The sequence below is a fragment of the Danio rerio genome, chromosome 22 (genome assembly GCF_052040795.2).
Source record: "Danio rerio strain M-AB ecotype USA chromosome 22, GRCz13ab, whole genome shotgun sequence".
Lineage (NCBI taxonomy): Eukaryota > Metazoa > Chordata > Actinopteri > Cypriniformes > Danionidae > Danio > Danio rerio.
In genome coordinates this window covers 14839853-14864191 of record NC_141042.1, presented here as the reverse complement: position 1 = coordinate 14864191, position 24339 = coordinate 14839853, and the positions used below count along the sequence as shown (strand labels likewise).

General features: G+C 34.5%; 2 protein-coding genes and 1 long non-coding RNA gene across 3 annotated transcripts; 2 read left to right on the top strand and 1 right to left on the bottom strand.

The window, feature by feature from the left end:
- Positions 1–3227: 3227 nt before the first annotated feature.
- LOC147838471 (uncharacterized) lies at positions 3228–23202 on the bottom strand. Its single transcript, XR_015521824.1, has 3 exons — positions 22070–23202; positions 5320–5728; positions 3228–5177 (listed from the first exon to the last, which is right to left on the bottom strand). It is a non-coding gene; the product is annotated as an uncharacterized LOC147838471 (long non-coding RNA).
- Positions 6054–14235, top strand: LOC147838472 (uncharacterized). Its single transcript, XM_087304798.1, has 4 exons — positions 6054–6276; positions 10078–10127; positions 11905–12447; positions 14004–14235. Exons 1-4 carry the CDS (start codon positions 6054–6056, stop codon positions 14115–14117), a joined length of 930 nt encoding a protein of 309 aa, XP_087160924.1. The 3' UTR covers positions 14118–14235.
- Positions 22449–23292, top strand: LOC147831533 (uncharacterized). Its single transcript, XM_087304131.1, has 2 exons — positions 22449–22913; positions 23000–23292. The coding sequence occupies exons 1-2, from the start codon at positions 22449–22451 to the stop codon at positions 23180–23182; spliced, it is 648 nt and encodes a 215-aa protein (XP_087160257.1). The 3' UTR covers positions 23183–23292.
- Positions 23293–24339: the final 1047 nt, after the last annotated feature.

The window sequence follows — 24339 nt, the reverse complement described above, 5'->3', positions numbered from 1 at the left end:
TCCTGTTAAATTGCTATGTGATCCATTAATCTAGTAAAATCGGATTGATAACTTCTCAGTGGCATAACTATATATTGTAATTTTCCAATGTGTGTAAATTTGTTCCAATGCAAATTTACAGTTACAAAATATACAGAAATAATTACTGAAATAGTTTCACCATAAAGTAATAAATTAAATAATAGTGAATTTCAAGTCATAATAATGAGAAATGAGCTCATAACAATGACTTTCCCATTATAATGAGATACTTTCTTGTAATAACGACTTAATATCTTGTAATAATGACATATATTCTTAGATTAATGACTGACTTTCTTATATTAATGACTTGCTTTCTCATAATAATGAGACAATAATTAATGGCAGAAATAAATTATTTATATATTTTACAAGCATTTTTTTTCCAATCCAGTGTTGAGCTTCATTGCAAGTCAATTTGAACCATTTTTTTTCTTTTTTTTTTTTTGAGTTGTTGGAAATATTCAATAACATATTGCACTCTATTTACTTTGGTGTTTAAATGTCAGTTTCACCCACAAATTTAAATGCAAATAGGCTCAATATAAACTCATTTATAAGCTTTATTTATAAGGTTTCATTTATAAGGTTTTGAGTCAGTAGGATTTTTAAATATTTTAAAATATGCTTCTCCTGCTCACCTAAGCTGCTCAAAATTACAAAACAAATTGTAGAATTGGGAAATGTTATTGCACTATAAAATAACTGTTCAAAAGTAGTTTATCATTTAATTCAATAATTTATTCCAGTGAATCTTCAGCTTCATATTACTCTGGTCTTCAGAATCGCATGATTCTTCAGAAATCACTCAAATATGATTTATTATTATTATTAATATTATCATTATTAATGGTAATAGTAATAAAAAGCAATAATAATTGGACTAATCATTTCACAAACGACATACAATAAGTAATAAAAAATATTAAATAAATTAGTATTAAACAATTTACCTTTTTTTACATTTAATACATGTCACCTTAAAGAATCAAATCATTTTCTTTAAAAAAAAAATAACAAAAATGAGAGAAAAAGAAAAAAACGACCCCAAATTTTGACCTGTAGTGTACTATTTTACATATTGTCAGAAAAGTGGCTAATTCTGGTACATATTCAAAATATTTTTCATTATCATATTGCTTTTTAAAAGGAGGTCTCCCCCAAACCCCACCTCTAAAATATCCCCCTCATTAGGGGATGAGCAAATCTTACTAAAATCTAGCAAATCAAATTAACACGATTTAGTCACTAAATCAAAAGTTAAGGATTCTTATAAGATTGTATTGGATAAAGCAGAGACTAAACCTAAGGTGAGTGAGTGATGCTAAATGTTTAAGTAAGTGATTCTTTGTTATTTTTCCATGTATGTTTTTTTTAAAGCTATCTCCATTATTACATAAAAGTCACAAACAAGCTACACAGAAATGAAGCTGTGCTAATTTATATCCAGAGTTGCCTCCTATACTCTCATTTAGAAGAAATACACTTAATGCAAAAAATATCTTTTAACAAAACAGCAGGAAAACCATTAAACAGATTATTAAGTTTAGCAAGGTGGCGCAAGTAGGTCAGCAAGTGATGCAAAAGTCAAGAGGATGTCAATTCAAACAAGCATGCGCTAATGGAAGTTGTAAATTACACTGTAAAACCCAAAAAGTTAAGGTAACCCAAACCAATTGAGGAAACCGATTGCAACAAGCCATTTACGTTCGAAAACTAATCCTAATGAGTGCTGTGAACTTAATCCATTTAAGTAAAAGAAGCAATTTGAGCACAGTAACACCCAATAAATAAAGAGAACTCAAACCAACTGAGTACTGTAAAACCTACTGTAATAAGTTAAGGCAACTCAAACCATTTGAGTTAAAAAAAACTAATCTATATGAGTACTGTAAAATTACTCCATTTAAGGTGAAGTAATGAGGTTGACATTGAGTTCAAAACTCTTTTCAAATCAGTAGAATAAACTTTTAGTCAATTTTGAGTTAACTACACTCATTTCATTTGATAAAGTTGACTGTTGGGTTTTACAGTGTAGGACAACTGCTTTGTTTTATCGTTATTTTTTTCTCTGATTGTTTGACAATAATCATTTTTCTTGCAAGGATATTTTTAAGTTTTGTTTGTCTTACTGATCTTGCGATTTAGTTGTTACATCAGCAAATATTAAAAATCCTGTACTTGTTTAACAGGTTTTGTGATACTGCAAGCTCATTCTCTCTCTGTTCACTACTGATCTCACCAGGGTTTTTACTTTATAACAGTTTCTTGCTGGCGAATATTCTCATTCTCACGTGCTCTGATAAAACTGTCCACATTTCACAGACTCTGAAAAGACTGAACACTACAATCTGATACACTTTATTAATGCTTTGAAGGCAATAGTGAAGATTTAATGCTTATGAAATGATAATGTGTTTCTTTACTGTTGGATTGTTTTTCACCAACTTTATTGATCACTGATTTAAAGTTTGTTCAAATTTTGCTATTATTTATTCAATCTCATGACATCATTCCAGTTTTCTTTTGGTTTGTGATTAAAATGCAAATAAACATATTTCATAAAGTATATAAAGTATATACTGCGGTGGCGCAGTGGGTAGTGCAGTTGCCTCATAGCAAGAAGGTCGCTGGTTCGAGCCTCAGCTGGATCAGTTGACATTTCTGTGTGGAGTTTGCATGCTCTCCCCGTGATCTTGTGGGTTTACTCTGGGTGCTTCGGTTTCCCCCACAGTCCAAAGACATGCTCTATAGGTGAATATGGGTGTTTCCCAGTGATGGGTTGCTGAATAAGTTGGCGGTTCATCCCCCTGGGACCACTGAATAATAAAGGGACTAAGCAGTTTTTGTTCTGGACGTACTTTATCCCTTACTTTGTTAATTACAACATTTACCAATGCATTATTAAACGTTGTGCTTGTTAACATTAGTTAATGTATACTGTGACTATATGACTATATGTTTATTACCTAACATTCATTCATTCGTTCATTTTCTTTTCGGCTTAGTCCCTTTATTAATCCGCGGTCGCCACAACATAATGAACCGCCAACTTTTTCATCCTGTTTTTTACGCAGCGGATGCCCTTCCAGCTACAACCCATCTCTGGGAAACATCCACACACACTCATTTACACTCATACAATACGGACAATTTAGCCTACCCAATTTAGCCTACCCAATTCACCTGTACCGCACGTCTTTGGACTGTGGGGGAAACCGAAGCACCCGAAGGAAACCCACACAAATGCAGGGACAACATGCAAACTCCACAGAGAAACGCCAACTGACCCAGCTGAGGCTCGAACCAGTTTGAACTAGTACCTATAGCTAGTATGTAGAGTAAATGTCATATGTTGCATCTTTTATAACTATATTTTTTTATACATTTCCCTCAAACTGTACTTTGTATAAGAATTATCTAAAAACACATTTTCATTCTTGATCTGTTTCTGGCTGGATAAAGAAGCACTGGTACAATGTTACAATCTTTACTTGTGTCATAATTTCTTAACACCCTGACACTTTAACATCAGAACCAAACACCAAAATATACAAAATCACACTAAATCTCAGCCTTTTACCCAGTTTTCAATTTTACAAAACGTTTTTGCAAAACACAACACACAATTCACTAATTAACACACACACATCGAACAGGAAGCATCATTATTTTATTTTCCAAACACACCCAATCAAATGACCACACTAACTCATCAGTGCCTCACACTCACTGTCTACATTTGCAAATTTCATTACTTTTATACTCTATTCACACACAACCACACACACACACACAAAATATTTTGGATTCTTTGATCTTGCAAAGGTTACAGAAAAGGTTTTGCATTTTGAGACAAATCCCTGTGGGCACCTTAATGTCAAAACAACATCAAAAAACAAATCAAAAAGACGACAGGACAGTCCTGTGTTTGACGCCAGAGTTAGATGTCAATGTGATGTCGTTTAGACATTAGGGTATCCAACTGACGTTAAATTGAGTTTTTTTTTTGGAAGTGTGAATTTCGAATACAGTGGTTCATTTTGCAGGATATGTAAGCCATTTTGCATTTCGTGTAAAGTTTGACAAATGTATAGCAGTTTTAAAAATAATAACTCTTCATATTAACATTACTACAGGTATTTCAAACAGCATTTCAGTTACCACACATTTAGTTTACATGTAAACTAGCATAGTTCTACACTGAGGTAAACAGCTCAATGTCTGAGGAAACAAAAAAGCTGCTTTCAAAATGTACAACAAATCAACAATAATTGCAGCTACTATTCTCTCACTAGTCGTTTTCTAATGATACTTAGTTTACCAAGAGTGCCAAAATACAGTTTTCATCACATTATTATGACAGACAAATAATAATTATTACGTTGTTATTTTACGACTCTGTTTTTTTGCCATACATGTCATCGGTTTTGCAAGGTTATCCGAGAAAGTCATAACCACATCACCAAGTGGCACGTCAAAAAACGCAGCACAGTGGACACGTTGACATGACACCCACAGGTTACAGTAAATATTTGTGGCATAGATTCAACAAGGTTCTGGAAATATTTCTCAGATATGTTGCTCTATATTCAAAAGATGGCGTCACGCAGTGATCCTACTGGAAGTAGTCAACAGAAGATGGGTACACTGTGGTCATAAAGGGATGGACATGGTCAGCAACAATACTCAGAAAGGCTGAGGTGTTGACACAATACTCAATTGGTACTAATGGGCCCAAAGTGTGCCAAGAACATATCACCATTACCCACACCATTACACCACCACAACCAGCCTGAGCCTTTTATACAAGTCAGGATGGATCCATGCTTTCATGATGTTGATGTCAAATTCTGACCCTACGATCCAAATTTCGCAGCAGAAATCGAGACTCATCAGACCAGACAACATTTTTTCAATTTTTCTATTTCTATTTTTTTTCTATCTTCTATTGTCCAGATTTGGTAAGACTCAGTTTCCTGTTCTTAGCTGACAGGATTGGCACCCAGTGTGGTTTTCTGCTGCTGTAGCCCATCTGCCTCATGGTTCATCATGTTGTGCAATCAGAGATGCTCTTCTGCATACCTTGGTTGAAATGAGTGGTTATTTGAGCTACTGTTGCCTTTCTATCAGCTGAAACCAGTATTGCCATTCTCCTCTGACCTCTGGCATCAAAAAGGCATTTGCGGTCACAGAACTGCCGCTCACTAGATATTTTCTCTTTTTCAGACCATTCTCTGTAAACCCTAGAGATGGTTGTGCATGAAAATCCCAGTAGATCAGCAATTTCTGAAATACTCAGACCAGCCCATCTGCCAGCAACAACCACGCCACGTTCAAAGTGACTTAAATCACCTTTCTTCCCCTGATGCTCAGTTTGAACTGCAGCAGATCGTCTTGACCATGTCTTCATGTTTAAATGCATTGAGCTGCTGCAATGTATTTGGCTCATTAGAAATTTGTATTACCGAGCAGTTGGACAGGTGTACCTAATAAAGTGGCTGGTGAGTATATGTGAAGTAATATATACAAGCCTCTTGTAATTTAAACATGAAACTGGGACTGATTCACCCTTTTCTATTACCAGAAATGGCTGCACTTAACGAATCCACTTAGTATACAATATGCTTGTATAGATTATGTGTATTTTTATTAATTTTTGAAGATGTTTATCATTGTGACATGTCAATTAAACGCCATCTAATACCTATTATTTGTTTTCATTATGTTGGGCAAACATATTTGTCACTTGGTTCTACTGAATTTCCTTTAATCTCGTCATGGAATGGAGCATGTTTGAATTATTCCCAACCCAAATAAATGAAGCTGACCCTCATTCACTCAAATCGTTTCCATTGTTCTTCTTCAATATTCCTTGTCTAGTTTATTAATGACATGTAAATAAATACAAATGAGCTTTAAATGAGATCCGCCATTTCACATTGTCTGGTGAACAAATATAGATGCTCTTTTCTGTTTTAAAAGTACTGAAGTAACCTTTAAGGGGAGCAGTTTCATCTCGTTCATCAAAGATGGTGTTTCTCGAGATGTTTTTGAGCAATCCAGAAAAGAAGAAAAGGGATTCTGTTGTTGTGTTGCATTTTTGCTTTGCTTTGTTTGGATTGAAGTTGATGGATCGTGAATTTTCCTGCCCTTGTAACCCTGGGTTTAACATGGTCCTGATCAGTTTAATCTTCTCTGCTCCTGCTCTTCTGGCTCTGACCGTGATGGTGTTCATTCAAAGGCCTTGCAGACGTCCATCTTCTCATTGCCTTGGAGTTTTTTTATTAAGTCTGATTCCTCCGTTGTTGTGGATATTACTGCTGTTGTTTGAGGGTGAATATGTGGCTTGTGGTTGGGCGTACTGGGAAGGAGACTATATTTTAGATGAAAATAATTAGCTTATTTGCTGTTCATAGTGTATTTAAACACGAAATGCAAAAATGAAGTGCTATAAATGAAAATAATGGTAATGTAAACAGACAGAAATTTTTAAAAGCATATGAGTGTTTCTAACAAAATATGGGGTACATTAAGACAGGAGGAGTGTGTCCTACAAGTGGTTTGTCAAGCCCACACACCTGCGTAGAGCACATTCATGCATCTTACTGTTGCGTGATGCACTACTGAATGTGTATGCTTTACTAAAAAAGATAGGTCTTTAAACTAGTTTTGAACATGTCTGAACCTCAGACATTATCAGGAAGGTATTCCAGAGTTTAGGAGCCATAAATGAGAAGTCTCTACCTCTTTTAGTAGACTTTGCTATTCTGGGTACTACCAGAAGCCTCAAGTTTTAAGATCTTAAAGAGCGGGTTGGATTGTAGCGAGACAGAAGGTGGGTCAGATAAACAGGAGCTAGATTATTTAAAGCAATGTTTTATAACTAATATGGAACTTAACAGAAAGCCAGTGTGAGGAGAATGAAAACGGGGTGAATGATTTTCCCATTCCCACATGGACTGCTGATTCACTAGTATCATTCAAAGACAACTAAAAGCACATCTCTTCTGCTACCACCTGAATTCCTGTGAAAACCCAATCTGAGTGTGCCTCACAGAGGTGAGTGAGCTTTACAAACCACCTGTGGAAAACACACTCTTTTATCTCTATGACACTTTAACCGACAATTACTCGAGATTTGCATATTTGCACTGAACATGTTTTTACAACAACAAAAAAAGTCAATTTTCAGACAATACCTAAATGGTATAGTAACACACCTTGCGTTAACTAGATAATAATTTAATTCATTTTTTTTTTTTGGCTTAGTCCCTTTATTACAGTTTTTCTCAGTCGCTTTGGTGCGTTTCTCACAACACTAGTGCATTTCTGCACAACAGTTAATGCATTTCTCAAAACAATTAGTACAAACTGCAAAATCTAGCTGATAACCTGCAAAAGCTCGTCACATGCTCAAAATGGATAGTTCATTCCTCAAAAGTAAGTATTCATGTCAATCAAAGAGTCAGTATCATCAAAACGAAAAGTGCTAACACCATTGTTTATAAACAAGATAGTCAAATGACTGTGTCATGTTTTCATTGTGACAGTTTACTCTGTACATGTTTTCAATGCAAAAAACTCAGATTTTGGTAAAACTTCATGAAAATGCTCAAGATAGTACTATATACTATTGGCACAGCCAATTGAAAACTACAGCAAAGTTAGACATCACTGCATTTAGTGAGTGTATCTAGTACAAGGCACTGAATATGGATGTTACACATTTTTTCTGCATTTGCTCTTTACAATTTGAATTTTTTTACAGCATTGTGCAGAAGAATAAATACACTTTTATTTACAACAAACATAAACTTTCTTTGGGTTGAACTGTGCACAACTGTAAACAATATTGCAGAACATATTGGAACTGAACCAACATACATACACAGGTCGGTAAATCATTCATGAAACTGTTCAATTTAGAAGACATTTTCAGTAAAATAAAGATTTAAACATTTGTTTTAAATAAAAGTAGCTTGCAAGATTTTGACAACTAGTTCAACATTTTTGTATGTAATGACTCAAGTAATGAAATGAAAACTATTAGTTTTATTTGCAATGACTATTCAGCATTTACAAGTTTAGTTAATTTTGACTGACATGACATAAGCAAATGATAATGTTATAAATAGCAGAGAGTTGTTAAAAAGCAATTGATGCATGTCTGAAATCATTTGCAATTTGCTGAAAGGAATGAGAAACTGCTACTAGGATGTGCACAAATGACTAATTGTTTTGAGAAATGCATGACCTGTTGTGCAAAAGTAAATAGTGTTGTGTGAAATGCACCAAAGCGACTGAGAAAAACTATAATCTGGGGTCGTCACAGCAGAATGAACCACCAACTTATCCAGCATATGTTTTACGCAGCGGATGCCCTTCCAGCTGAAACCCATCTCTGGGAAACACTCATACACTCTCATTTACACTCAAACTACAGACAATTTGGCTTAACCAATTTACCTACAGAGCATGTCTTTGGACTTGTGGGAGAAACTGGAGCACTTAGAGGAAACCCACGCAAACACGGGGAGAACATGCAAACTCCACACAGAAATGCCAACTAACCCAGCTGAGGCTCGAACCAGCAACCTTCTTGCTGTGAGGCAATCATGCTACCCACTGAACAACCGTGCCGCCCTTATTTAAAACCTAATATAACAAAAACAGTCCTAATGTACTTGATGTGCCTCATGTTAAGATTAAATGCTTATGCATGTAAAACTAATGATAACGGAATCATTAATATTTTATATTAATTACTATAATTTGTATTTTTTTCATGTGGGAATATTGATAAATGAAACAGAAAGACACAAATTAACAAAATAAAGCAATTAGCACAATTCTAAAAGAACCAACAATAGATAACTTGAATCAGTTGTATCCATTATGAATAAATTTGTTTTTAAATGCAACACAGTGGGCTTTGACAACTGTAGCACTGTTTTTTACACGCAGTCTTTACTAAGATAAATGACCTTTAAAAGATCATGTGTGAACAGGACACTTATGTTAAATCAGTTGTCATTTCTCCGATATGTAAAGTTATATAGACAAATTACAGGAATTGTGCTTTATTTGAAGAAACAAAGTTCATAGTCTATGGGGATGTACACGGGCAGAACCCGCTGAAGTCTTACTTTTGGTCTTACTCACTACCGTATTTAAAATTAGTCAGAAAGTAAAACTACGGCACTTCTTATCCATTGGGTATCCACTTTCAGTTTGTTTGGAATGAAATAGGAAGCTTTGGATTACGTTTTTGCAGCTGTGTGTTTGCGGATGAGGATGAAAAATGAGGAACTTAGAAATGAGGATCTTAGAAAGGTTACAGAAACTAAAATTACAACTCACTCCACTATGGCCATGCTTTATTCTACAATATATAAATGTCTATGTGCCCTTTTTAGTCTCTCTGCTGCAGACAAGGAGGTTAACACATATCAACAGACAAAGTAAACTTGAAATCAGTTCATTACCTTTAACGCTGCAAGGTAAGATACTTGATGTGAATTGATGTAGTTTTTACACAGAATTTAAAATTAAAAAGTTAGATTTTTGTATTTTCCTATGTATTTAGCACACCATTTTGTGTGGTTAAATTAATTTGTTTGCTATTTGAACTTTTCTGTAGTGCTTTTCATGTGATAATATTACTGTACATTACAGTAGTGCAATGAAGATGTATGTTTTCTCAAGCTTATTGTTTCAGTGTTTTGAATTGATCATATTAGAGTTATATTTGTGTAAACTGAGCCCACAGTTTGACTCTGACTAAGAAAAAATATTTTTAATTAAATATTTGTTTTTTACTTATCAGGTGAACTCTTTTCTGCTGAAATAGGTGTATTGAATGTTTGTGATTAGTGTTCTTTATTTCCAGCCATTTTGCTTTTCAAATCAAAGCACCTCAAAACTGCTCCTCTAGAACTCAACCAAACGCAGACTGACACCACTCTCAAAAGGTAAACTGAATATTTCTTAAAATGCTGAACACAAAATGTAATTATAGTTTTCTAGCAATCATGTATTTTTTTTCTTTTAAAGGTAAACAGAAGTGTGACCAGCTGTGTAAGGATACCACTTTCCTCTACACTGTAAGTAACTGAAATACTGTATTACATTAATGATACAAATACATGATAAATATAGAACTAGAATTACTGAATCTCCTGTGTTTAATTAAGGTTTGTGTTCAATTTAGGATTTTCACATCCTTGTATTACAGTCTGTGGGAGTTATTTACAGGACCAGTTGAATAATGCTATTAAAAAGTAGAAGAAAAAAAACATAGCATTTGTTATTATTATTAAATGTGTTAATTTATTTTATGGAATAAGCCAATTGGACTAATGAATGGCGCAAGATATGACTCAGAATTGTTTCTGATGTAGTGTAAGTTCTAATGTAATTTTTTAATATATTACATATACTGTACCAATATTTAAACAAATATTTTATATGAAATAAAACATTCGGAAGCAAAATATATTGTCTTGTTTTCAGAAATAATATTACAATATTAAGTGAGTTTTTCATTAGAACAAGCTAAATAATATGTCAATGGGGCAAGAAAAATAACCTTATGTCAGAAGGAAAAACAAGATTATTTAGCTTGTTTTAAGGAAAAACTGACTTAATATTGGCATATTATTTCTGAAAACAAGACATTATGTTTCACTTGTCTAAAAAATTCTTCTTGGTATAATAATTTTTAGGTCTTTGGACTAGAAACAAGACAAAAACTCATTTTATTTGTTTTTTCATTTGCAAAAACAAAGAATTAATCTTTTTTTTTCATAAATCTTACTTTGTTGTGCATTGAAGAATTAATTTGAAAGAAAAAAAAAACATGATTTATTACAAATAAAACTATTTTATTAAACAATAATTGCAGCCTAAATATTTAAGCTGAATCAAATACCCCTTACAGTTTTTTTTTTTTTTTTTTTTTTTTTTTTTTTTTATTGGTTTGGTACTATTTTCATAAGTAAGGTGTACATTTTCAAATCTTTTAATACGAATCTTTAAACTAGACACACTTGTAACACCACTAATCAGTCTTTCAAATATGTCAGGATTTCATTGTAGTTGCATATATTTTCATTTCACAATAATCATTGTTTCAGAATTAATCGAAGGTTATTGCGATATGTGTTGAGAACATCTGCTTTATTTATCGTAAGTAAGATCAGGGCTGAACACTAAGATCTTTTTTTCAATTTATTGTTTTAACAATCAGTCCATTCAGCAGCAAATAATACAAGGTGCAGGTTTTAAATACTTTAGCTATAATAAAAAAAGTAAAATATTTGATGAATAGAAGTATGTGCATTAACATATATGACATACAAGTTAATATTTGGATTTCAAGTATATATATATAAATATGTTATATATTAGATAGACCTGTCCAGTTTCATCTGGAAAGTCTGAAGCAAGTCGATGCTTGTTTACATGAGCCACAAGCACAGTGTGAAATTTCAAAAACAAGATCAGAGAGAATCGTTGATTGCTCTGCAGGGACAGGACCAAGATTGGTGACCCCTGGTTTAGGGCATTCCATTTAAACTCATTCAGATGTTTGACCAGTAATCAATGAGATGGAGGGAAGTTAGCGAATGAAGAGCATAAAGAAAGTTGTACAATAATGCAGCTCTAGTTTCCCTGAGTATTATGTCTGGTATCTTTTTCAACCCCTTCATCATCCCTGATTATTTAATTTATGTTGTATACTATGACCATGTCCATGTTTTTATTTTTTTGAGATTGTGTATTAAACGTGTTTTAGTGTTTCTACTCCATCTCCTGCGTTATATGTATGCAACTCTGACAAGTCCGCAGTATATATGATTCTTCATTTGTTCATTGTAGGAGACCAAACTGAGAAGCAGAAAAAGCATCATCAGATTTGCCTGTTGTTCGCAACTGCAGAAGATGTCACCAGAATTAAAAGAAAGTTTACAGAAAAAAGCATATGACGAGCTGGTCAAAGCATCCATTTTCTCCTCTTTTCCACTGAGCATTTTGTTAATCCCACTGGAAGCTTTAATTGATAAGGACTTTTTATGTCCGTGCGATGTTGAGAAAAATGCAGCCATAACCAATCTCATCTTCACTGCACCTTTCTTCTTTGCTTTCGGATTAATGTTCGTTTTGCAGCCAATGAAATGTCTAAATCCGGAAGCTTCTAATTATTTTCCAAATTTCTTGTTTTTCCTGTTTCCCTCATTTGTGTGGATTGTACTTGTGTTACTTGATGGCGATTATGTCGCCTGTCAGAAAACAAACTGGAATGGAGTGCATGTGTATGACGATCAGTTACAAATGAAATGGTGTAAACCAATTGAACCAGTTCCGGGAAGAAATGAAACCCATCTTCAAGCTGAGACACTGAAGTTTATTGCCAGTTCACAGGTAAGGTTCATGTTATTTTCAGAAATTTAATTTGTTACAGTTTTTCTCAGTCGCTTTGATGCATTTCTCAAAATACTAGTGCATTTCTGCAAAAAAAACCTAGTTGATAACCTGCAAAAGTGTGTCACTTGTTCAAAATGGATAGTTCATTCCTCAAAAGCAAGTTTTGATGTCAATCAAAGTGTCAGTGTCACCAAGATGAAAAGCCATGACACCATTGTTTATGAACAAGATAGTCAAATGGCTGTTATGTTTTCATTTTTCATGTTTTCAATGCAAAAAAGTCAGATTTTGTTGACACTTCCTGAAAATGCTCAAGACAGTGCTATATACAATGTGCACAGCTGTTTGAAAACTACAGTAAAGTTAGACATCACTGCATTTAGTGAGGTATCTGAGTACAAGACACTGAATATGTATGTTTCATATTTTACTTGCACATGCTCTTTACAATTCTTATATATACAGCATTGTGCAAAAGAATAAACACAGCCCTATTCACAACAAACATAACTGTAAACAACATTGCAGTACATATTGGAACTGAACCTATACAACACACATAGGTCTGTAAATCATTCATCAAATTGTTCAGTTTAGAAGGCATTTTCAGGAAAAATAAATATTTTTTGATTTTTTGATTTTCTTGACAGATTTTGACAACTACAGTAGTTCAACATTTATGAATGTAATGACTCAAGTAATGAAATTAAGACTATTAGTTTTATAAGGAATGACTTTTCAGCATTCACAAGTTTAGTTAATTTTGACTGACATGACGTAAGCAAATAATAATGTTATAAAACAGCAGAGAGTTGTATGAAAGCAATTGATGCATGTCCAAAAGCATCTGCAATTTGTTGGAAGGAATAAGAAACTGCTACTATGATGTGCACAAATGACTAATTGTTTTGAGAAATGCATGACCTGTTGTGCAAATGTAAATAGTGTTGTGAGAAATGCACAAAAGCCACAGAGAAAAACTGTAACATTAGTTATTACACTGCTCTCTGGAGTACTCAATTCTGATTGGTCAGTCATGACATAAAAGGTTATTGCCAGACAACAACCACTGAAACTAATAGATCAGGCCTATCCTGGTACAGCCAGTGGATACATTTACATGCATATTTATATGCTTGTCTGTCTCTACACTGCAAATAAGCAGATATTATAACAATTTATCATTAAACACACACCTAGTTCTTTCGCTGTCCACGGCTGTGGCTTGCTAATCAAATAAAAAACAAAAGACGGTGAGGAGACAAATTCTGCCACCGTTTTTTATCAAATTTAAAAGGGGACTAAGGTGATAACTTAGTGTACAGTTTATGAACTAATCGCAAAAGTTTTAGGGGAGCTGAGTAGAAATATAGGGGGGCAACAGCTCCTCTAAAATAGGTCTAGCAATGCCCATGGTTAATTGTCTGGTAATGTCAGTAAATACATTAACTAAATGAAACATCATTGTGAAGTGTAAATATTACTTTTGTTAAAAGCGTTTGCTAAATTGCAGAATTTCATTTTATTTATTTGTTTATTTTTATTTATTTCAGATGTATGGTTTCATTCTGCTCTTGGTCTTGAGCATTGTCATGATAATTTCTGTTCTTCGTCTCTGCAACTGCTCAATTCCTGATTCTTCAACTCAATCTCCCAGCAGTTCGTAACTTTTTGATTTAGTGGCTAATTCGTATGAATTCGTACGATCTAAGTCGTACAATTTAGTACGATTTGCCCATCACCCAATGACGGTTGGGTTTAGGGGTGGAGTTAGGTGCCACACATTCTTTTTAAAATCGTACAATTTCGTATGACTTAACTCGTACAAATTCACACGAATTAGCCACTAAACTGACAAAATGTAAAATACTTACGTTTCCTCATGAGATCAGACTGGATCATCAGGCCCATTAAAGCAGTGACAGAAACCTGTGGATGTGGAACATATGGATAGCTGTCACTAGATGTGATTTTTACTCTGTTAAACAATATATTATTTTAAGATTATGTTCTTTAAAAAAGACTTATGCTTAGTTAGCTGCCAGTGGAAAGATGTTTATTGTGTCATTCTGATCATTGGTAAGTAAGTAATCATTGGAGATGTTGTTTGGAATTGTAAGCTGACATCTGTGTTTGTCTTAGTCGCTTTGTGTTTTTAATGAATCAAGGATGCGCATCGTTTGGAAAAAGTACAATATAGTGATACTGTAAGTGTTTCCCAAAACCCATAGTTTCTCTGTCATAAATCCATCATTTGAACCTTGTTAGTTATAACATAAAACGCCCATAATGATGCTCAAAACAGGGTGGTAACAACTTATTTAGAGAAGGACCCCATCATTTCTTTGTGCAAATTATATTGTTTTACATAAAAACGCATTTAAAATACAATCCAATATTAGTTTTAGCAATCGCTTTCTATATTAACTGAAATATATGTAAATGGTACATACTGTATAAGGCTAATATTTCCTTTACCAATATTATAGAGAATATTCCACAGTCTATTCTAAAACATAAAACACACCCCAGTTAGAACACGTATTTGTATGATGCAGTTAGTGAATAATTTTAAAGTATAATTGTTGTTAATTTGAGATTGTGAGCAGAGCGGCCTACGAACTCTGTGTGAGTGCTGAAGCTGACTTCTGCTGATGAAACTGTAAACTATCTTCAGTAAACTTTTTTGAATTGAATCTCTGACTCTCTGGTTCTTCCTCATTTAACACACCGGTCGTTTTTGGGTTCAAACTGTGGGTCCCCAACACATCCATTAAACAACTGTGTCTTGTATCTATTATCTGAGCAGCTCTTTGTCTGTTATGGGGGTCGGCAGCAGTGAAGTGCAGTATTAAAACAGAGGTTGGCCCACTGACTGGGGCCATCCACCAGGAGTGTGTGCGGACTCCACTCGGAGCATCGCATCCTCTTGGCCGCATGCACGCGGCGCCTCTCTAACAGACATCTGTAGAGCTGCGGGCTGGGCAACATGTAATACATTTACAAGGTTTTACAATCTGCGAGTGGAGCCGGTTTCCTAAAGGGTATTTGGTAACCCTTTGTGATTGAGGAAACAACTCGGTTAAGGTGTTGAAACATGCTTGCTGCGCCATTCTCCCTAACACAGAGATACGTGCACTTATTCACTCTGTCAGTGAAGTTCTTACTTAGGTGAGCACTGCAGAGATTCCTCCGAGGCCCCCAGCACTGACTCAGAGGAGGAGTCACTCGCTGGCCTATTACGTTGTAGGTCTGCCCTCTGTTCAGCTCGCATTTTGGGTATAGATGGCTGCTATACGTGATTCAAACCAGGCGATCCCCTATGTCAATTCAATTCAATTCAGCTTTATTTGAATAGCGCTTTTACAATGTAGATTGTGTCAAAGCAGCTTCACATAAATGGTCATAGTAACTGGATCAGGGTAGTTCAGTTTTTAGTGTTTAAGTTCAGTTTAGTTCACCGTGGTTTGAAATCATTACTGAGAGTCCAAGCACTGAAGAGCAAATTCATCGATGCAGTAGCTTTTCAGATCCTGAACCATATAAGCCAGTGGCGACAGCGGAGAGGGAAAACAAACTTCACCAATAGGGGAGTGAAGAAAAAAAAACCTTGAGAGAACCAGACTCAGTTCGGCACGACCATTTTAATTTCTGTTCAGCCACGGTGCAGTCCCCCTCACATGCGGACACATGTCTTCTCTCTCCGCTAACCATCTTATTACAGTTTTTCTCGATTGCTTTGATGTAGTTGTCAACTGAAACTCCACATTTTCAAAACAGTTAACACACAGGCCTAGACAGCGGCACTCATGGTCAAAATTACACATTTTGCTTGCAAAAGGCACATACCGTGTCAAAACATTTAAAATATGCAACAAAAGCTAGTTTTACCTTCAAACAACACAACTTGCAAACAAGTATATAAGCTCTTTCAATTAATCATTGCACAATTTACAACAAAATACAAAATACAGAACTCAGTGCACCACCATTGCTTGTCATTGTAGCCTATTGCCAATGCCATTTGTTGTCTTTCTATTTGGGCTGTCAAATTTGCCTTTTTGCAAAGAATTGAATCCAGAATAAGAAATGCTTTGATTACATTTATATTGAATCCATGACAATTTTCAAACTGTGGCTGAAAACTGAAATACTGTAAAAACAGACAAAAGGAATAAAATACTGTAAATATTAGAGAAAACACATGTAAACCAATATACAGTCAAATCTATTGGGAGTATAAGACATAGCCACTATTGACCTCCTCCATCCATACTGTCACAGAACAACACAGACCTTCCACTGTTTTATAAGGTTTGCAGACTGATTGCTTTTTGAAGATTTGTGTGAAGTAGTGTCAAACCGGCGCTTCACTGAATTCATATTGATGTTGGTAGTTTCTAATAGTTAGGAATAGATGGTTTCTGTTTGGTTACCATAACTAAAACAATGGAGTTTGGACTGCTTGAATGACATCCGTGTTAGCTGTTTTGAAAAATGGTGGGGAAAATGTGTCAACCCAATGAGAAAGAGTTTACACATTTGCAAGACCGGTCTTTTGCTCTGCTGGGATAGTGAAAATGAAAATGAAGTGGAACCTAGTTTCTTTAACCAGGTCAAAGCAAACAAGAAAAACTGTACATGCGTACTCCCCCTTTCAGGGATAGTCCATACTCTTTTTGCCACCATATCTCTTCACTTGGGTAGCAGGAGGCCTCAACAGCATCCTCCCTATTGGGACTACACTTTCCCAACATACTGTCGCATTTAAAATCCTAGACATTATCTAGACGCTTTGCGGCTCCCGGAAAAAAAAATGTAACAGAAATTAGCTCATTTTATGGATATTAATAATCAACAAAAACGGTTTATTCTTAATTATTATTATTCCGGCTTAAGCTTCAGTCAATCTGGTCAAACAAACATATGATTGTATTTGATCATGCCCGCTCGACCGAGCAGACTCTCAGATGATGACTATTAATTATCAACAATAACAAATTATTATTAATCATTAATATTCTGGATCAATTTATTGTTAACTTGACCAAACAAACATAACTAGAGCCGCCGCTCTTCCGAGTGGCCACGGCAATGATCTATTCATTTAAAAAAAGGGAATTTAATTGCTACTCCTTGTGAAGTAGATTAATCATTCATAAGTTTTAATCAACTTATAACAGCTAGGCAGGGGAATCTGTATTTCAGTGACATTTTCTCGTGAGGCAAACAATACAAATCATTTGATTATAATGGAATTTATTGACTAGTCAGACAGATAACGAACAAATATATATAAAAATATATATTATATTTGTTTTATTAAAAACAGGCTTAGATTTTGCTTAGTTTTAGACCATATGGGGCACAGCATGTTTATTTGGAACTGATTTTAGAATTAGTTTTGAAACAAAGAACTTTGCGCTTAACAAACTAAATTAATTATGTATAGGCTACACTGTTAACCCTTACTGTAGATTATGCAGTAAATAACTGTAAAATAGCCAGTGTTTTGCTGTAATAAAAGGAAACAGTATTTTACTGTAAAAGGAGCAGGATTTGTATGAAATTTTGTAGTGCAAAGAATAAATTACAGTAATTTACTTTATGTACCCATTACAGATAGTTACTGTGATAATAAATGGTAAATTACTGCTCAACCATTATTACCCCATGTATTGCTTTATGTTGCTATATATATATATATATATATATATATATATATATATATATATATATATATATATATATATATATATATATATATATATATATATATACTGTTCAGTTTTGGTATGTGTATGGTCAGTATTGAGGAGAAAGTGAGACAATGCATTGATGATAAGCTAAATTTCTCTGCAGCCATCTCTGTGTTTTCTTTGGTTCCTTTTATGTTTTTAACATTGAGTATCAGGAGTCAACCAATGTCAATGTCACAGAGCTAATTAAAAGGTAAAGATATCGACGAGATGCATTTAAAGGCAAAAATATTCACACAGAGCAACCAAATTATCACAATCATTTTTATAACTTTGTTTACTTTTCTATAATTAATTTAATTTGCCTAGTTTAGCCAATAGTTAAGCTTTTAAATTGCACTTTAAGCTGAATATTAGTATTTTGCTAATTAACTAGTAAAAATGTGTTATTTAAAAAATATGTTAAACAGCACGTACATACATTTTCGTAGAGACTCAATGAATTTGTTTGGAGAAGTTGGTAAAAATGGCATTAACGGTATAATATAAAGACTTTCCTAAATAAATGTATTAATCAGGTTGTTTGTTTTTTATTATTATTATTACTACAGGTTTGGAACAACATGAGGATCAGATTATTTATTTATTTTTTATTTTTTTGCTTTGGATGACGTTTGTATATTGTTTGTATATTATTGTTTTTATTCAATGATATGTGCATGATTGTGATAAATGTAGGCAATTCCTTTGAAAATATGCTATGTACCAAGGATGTCAAACTCCTGGAGGGCCGCAGCCCAGCAGAATTTAGTTCCAGCCCTGCTTCAACACACTACCTTTAGATTTAGTTTAATCAGGTGTGTTTAATTAGTATAACTGCACTGTTACTCTGTAGATTGTGCAGTAAATAACTGCAAAATAGCCAGTGTTTTGCTGTAATAAAAGAAAACATTTATTATTTATTAACACATTATTTTACTGTGAAAGGAGTAGACTTTGTATGAAATTGTGTAGTGCAAAGAATTAATTCCAATAAATTCTCTGATGGTTTATGTTGCTATTTATAGAGACGTGCATTTTAAAGGCAGAAAATAATGATTTAGGCATCACCATACACTCCCACAGGCTGTCTGTCTTATTCTAAACACAAAGGTGTTAGAAATAGTTTTCAGAAAATGCTGGCCCTTTAAGGGAGCCAGGTGTTTGATTTGTTTACTGCTGAGTGCGCTCTATTCTCTGTCCATCAATTCAGATGTAGAGTCTGATATGTTTTAGGCTTTAAATAAGAATCTATAATGAGTAAGTAAAATGTGTTCAAATGTTTTTGAGGGTTTCTAAAATAAGGCTGTGTTTTAAGTTATATTGTTGTTATCTTGAACTGTGTACTTGAAAGCTACATTGTTAGCTAGTTAGCCTCTCCTCATATAACTTCTTACATTACTTTTGTTTAAGTATTTATTGGATATTGCATACTGCCATAATGTACAGATGCTAACAGTTGTATATATCTTTCTGGCAACTAAGCCAAAATTAAATTCCTTCATCTCAGTAAGGTAACTTGTGCACATCGTCACAGGGAATCACAAAAACATGATACACATAGCCATCCACACACAAAAGCTCCACTGTCCGGTCCCAGGTTGTGAGTTTGTTGCTAAGTATTTTTCAGAGCAGTGTTTCCACCTATGAATTTATATTAGAAACAATAATAAAGTTTGTTGTCATGAGATAATTATAACAATAAAAGATTGGATCCTTTGGTTTTTCGGTGTTGCCAACTTTATTTTTTATAATTACTTTAAACTTTTTATTGAGATTTAACACAGTTTTTAATTATTTAAAACTTTAAACTTTAAAATAATTATGTTGTGTTTTTTGCTGTTCATTTGCTGATCTACCTTTCTGCAGATTTTAGTTGCTATTCATTTCAAACACACCTAAACCAATTAATTAGGACCTGAACACCACTTGATAATTACAGGCAGGTGTGTTTGATATGGGTAGCAACTGAAATCTGCAGGAAGGTAGATATCCAGGAACAGGATTGAGCACCCCTGCTATATACCATGGGGGTCAAACTCTAAGTTCCTGGAAAACTGCAGGGCAGCAGAGTTTAGTACCCACCCTGCTTCAACATTACCTGTAGATTTCTAACAAGCCTTAATTAGTTTGATCAGGTGTGTTTAATTAGAGTTACAGCTTAAAGTCCCGGTCACACTGCACTTTTCTCCCTATAGACTTCCATTCATACGCATGTGAGTACTGCAGACCTGGAATGATAGCTCATGCGACAAATTTCATAATTCGCAGCATTGGAAAGTTCAAGCTTGGAGAACGCTGACATGCGAAATCACATCATGTGATTGCTTGATACCAATCAAAGATCAGAACATGACCTCTCTGGCTTGCTTTTTCAATCTCTAATTATTTTGTTTAATTCCACTACTCGCTTTAATTCCACTTCGCAGTGCAGTATGACAGAATTTTGCTTGCTCAAATGTTAGTGTGACTGCAGCCTTACTGTGCAGACCTGTAATATGCAAGACAATATTTATATCTGCTGATTTCTTAATTTTGTTATACTTTTTCTGTTATTTATTTGTTTCGTGCCAAAACAAAATAAATTTGTCTGAAAAATTTTATGCCTTCTATTTTTAAATAACAGCTAAGAATACTGATTAATTTTAGTAACACTACAATAACTATATATTACATACTATTAATGTGTATGCAGTATAATGCTGTGATTTGTAACACTACAATACAGTAATTAACTGTACACAGTTTCCAGTTAGTTACCACTGCTGCTCTATTACAGTAAATAACTGGCAACACTGTTGCCAGCCACTCACTGTAATGGTTCAGTTACAGTAATTAACTTGCAACACTGTTGCCAGTTACTTACTGTGACCAAACTTTTACAGTGAGTGGCTGGCAACAGTGTTGCCAGTGTTCTACTGTAAAAAAACCCAGTAAGGTCTAACAGTGTAATAGATGTCTGTGCATTCAACACGTTTCCCTATTCACGAGAGTGAAAGTGAAAGCAAAGAATGAAGAGGCTAATCTCTCATTCTCGCACTGTAGATGATCTGTTTAACTGTTTTCTCTTTAGTGAAGTGTTCAGTTTTTCCACTCACAAAGTCCGCCATGTAAATATCAAATGCGCAAAACACTCCCAAAACTCTTAAAAAAAATAAGCTCAACCCTGTTAGACCATGCGCCATGGCACAAAGCGGATTTTTCTGTCCTTAAAATAGCAAAAGTGAGTTCTGACATGCCCTTAATGCTTTGGCTCCCTGCGCTTTGGACTCTGTGCATAAGTCGTCAAAATAGAGCCCTGTGTATTTTGGCAAACATCATCGGCTTTGCCAGGTAATGTGAGAAAGCCGTAACCACGCCCCGCCAACTGTCTCATCACAATACACCGCGCAAATAGAGGCACTGACATGTTGAGTCGACACTCACAGGTTACAAATCAGGTTGGCTGGACTTTTTATCCAGCTTTGCATAGGAAGAGTTTAGATGCAAAAATCTTTAAATGCCATCTGAAATTTTCTTCTTATATTAGCATTTTTATCAGGCTCCTGTGTGTAGGTTCAGTAATTTCACTTTTAAGGCAAAGAATAGGTTCTTATCAAAGTGAAATAACTCAACATAAACAAAGGAGGCTAAGAATAATGCTTATTTTTGATTGAATTTTCTGACGGCACTTACAGGTTTTTGTATCTAAACTCTTCATGTTTTTCTGTAGTGTATAATAATTGTTTTAATAAGACGATATGTGTGAAGTAACATATGCAAACTACTTGTAAATAAATGACAAACTGGGAATGATTCTCCCCTTTTTATTACCGGACATGGCTGCACTAAACTTGAACCCACTTATCATTGTGACACGTCAGTTAAACTCCATCTAATACCCATTAATTAAATGATGTGATTTTACCAGAGACTGTGTATACCTTATCGAATATGAGAGTGTTTGCTTTCATTATGCTGGGCAAACAAAATGTCACTTAGTTCTGATAAATTTCCTTTAATCTCGTCGTGGAATGGAGCATGTTTGAATTATTCCTAACCTAAATAAATAAAGCAGACTCTCATATGCACAAATCATTTTCATTGTTCTTCTTCAATATTCCTTGTCTAGTTTATTAATGACATGTAAATAAATACAAATGAGCTTTAAATGAGATCCGCCATTTCACATTGTCTGGTGAACAAATATAGATGCTCTGTTCTGTTTTAAAAGTACTGAAGTAACCTTTAAGGGGAGCAGTTTCATCTCGTTCATCGAAGATGGTGTTTCTCGAGATGTTTTTGAGCAATCCAGAAAAGAAGAAAAAGGATTCTGTTGTTGTGTTGCATTTTTGCTTTGCTTTGATTGGATTGGAGAAGTTGATGGATCGTGAATTTTCCTGCCCTTGTAACCCTGGGTTTAACATGATCCTGATCAGTTTAATCTTTACTGCTCCTGCTCTTCTGGCTCTGACCGTGATGGTGTTCATTCAAAGGCCTTGCAGACGTCCATCTTCTCATTGCCTTGGAGTTTTTTTAATAAGTCTGATTCCTCCGTTGTTGTGGATATTACTGCTGTTGTTTGAGGGTGAATATGTGGCTTGTGGTTGGGCGTACTGGGAAGGAGACTATATTTTAGATGAAAGTCTTCAGATGAAATGGTGCAAACCCACTGAAATGAATGACACTGATATAACAGGAACTGACCTGCTTGAACTGACTGAAAAAGTTAATTTCTATTCAAGGGTGAGTTGAGTCTGCTGTACAGTCTCTAGCTTATTATTATCTAATAGTTTATGTTAAAGTAATATTTTGTGTGATTTGTTTTTCAGTTTTCAGCCTTAGCCCTGCTCGCATTCCTCGCCGCTGTTGTCATTATTACTGTAAGCTGTTTGGATTGTAGAGCAAAATACCTGGAAAATCAAGAAAAGGAGCAAGAAAAAGAGGAAAAACCCAAAGAACTGTCAGAATCTTCTGTCAATGGCTCAGAAGTTGAACTGCAGCAGACTTTTTGATCTGTTTATGATTGTTTACTCATATATTCACATAGACAAATGTAGTTTGAACATCGTGGGTGATGGGTCAGTTTTATGACTTCTGCTGTTCAGTAACTCTGCTAAAAGACTATTTGATTAAAGCTGCTATGTTTTTTAACATTTATGTTTTGCATTATGGTTTTACAAAAAATTACTCATGGCCTTTTTGAAATGTACACAACAGAATTTCAATTAAAAATCTTCCAGTCTTGCAGGAAGTCTTCCAGTCACTGACTAAAATTGTGTTTTATACAACTCTAAAAAACATACCTCTATATACATTTCTGGAGAACACCAAATATGTCCCAGGAGCTACGTTTTTTTTTTTTTTTTTTTTTTTTTGCAGTTCATGTTTTCATAAATCCACCAGAGGCCACTGTGTACACTTTTTTTTTTCAGATCTAAAATTTATCTCGTAACTGGCGAGTGCTATGCATGCCTGCTATCGTCAAGTGAATCCACCAGAGGCTGCTGTCGACTGACTGACTGAATGACTGACTGACGAATCGTCTGACCAACCCTCCTCCTTCCCTTGTCTGATTTTTACCATGCTTTCAGATTTTACCACATTCTCACCCTGTTACTTACTTGTTTATTTATTTATTTTTTTGATTCTGTTGTTGTCTTACTTGCTTTCTGGAACCGTTCTTCACTAGACTCGAACCCTGTCATTGTGGTCATCTCTTCTCTGCATCGCAAGTCCACAAACCTACATGGTGAGCTAAAAAGACAACCTGGTTACAGCGGGAAAGCTGTCCATAGGGAGGTAAGTGGTCAGCTAGTAAGCGTGAAAAGCAACAGCATCATATTGTCCCGTATCGTTCATTTAAAAAATAACATGCAGCCATACATACTTCTGGCTACATATTTAGTGATTTCCAGATACGTATATAGGGCTACGTTTTCAGAGCCTGTGTTGGTTATATATGTTATAAAATGTAGTTTAGATTAAACCAAATTAAAATTGTGTATTTATAAAAATGCCTTTTTAAAAGATTCATACTTGTACTTTTTGTACATAAGAAGCACATTCAAACAAAGAACTCATTATTCATAGATTTTGTAAGTATATTTTATTCGGGTTATTAATACTGTACTTTTAATATTTTTTATCAATGACTAGTTGATTGCAAGTT

What these genes read in the sequence shown, in the direction of transcription:
- LOC147831533 (XM_087304131.1), top strand. Translation starts at nt 22,449, where the DNA reads ATGGTGTTTCTCGAGATGTTTTTGAGCAATCCAGAAAAGAAGAAAAAG. An exon ending in AAGTTAATTTCTATTCAAGG is followed by an intron (nt 22,914 to 22,999) that starts GTGAGTTGAGTC and finishes TTTGTTTTTCAG; the next exon opens with TTTTCAGCCTTAGCCCTGCT.
- LOC147838472 (XM_087304798.1), top strand. Translation starts at nt 6,054, where the DNA reads ATGGTGTTTCTCGAGATGTTTTTGAGCAATCCAGAAAAGAAGAAAAGG. An exon ending in CATTCAAAGGCCTTGCAGAC is followed by an intron (nt 6,277 to 10,077) that starts GTCCATCTTCTC and finishes TTTCTTTTAAAG; the next exon opens with GTAAACAGAAGTGTGACCAG. An exon ending in AGTTTATTGCCAGTTCACAG is followed by an intron (nt 12,448 to 14,003) that starts GTAAGGTTCATG and finishes TATTTATTTCAG; the next exon opens with ATGTATGGTTTCATTCTGCT.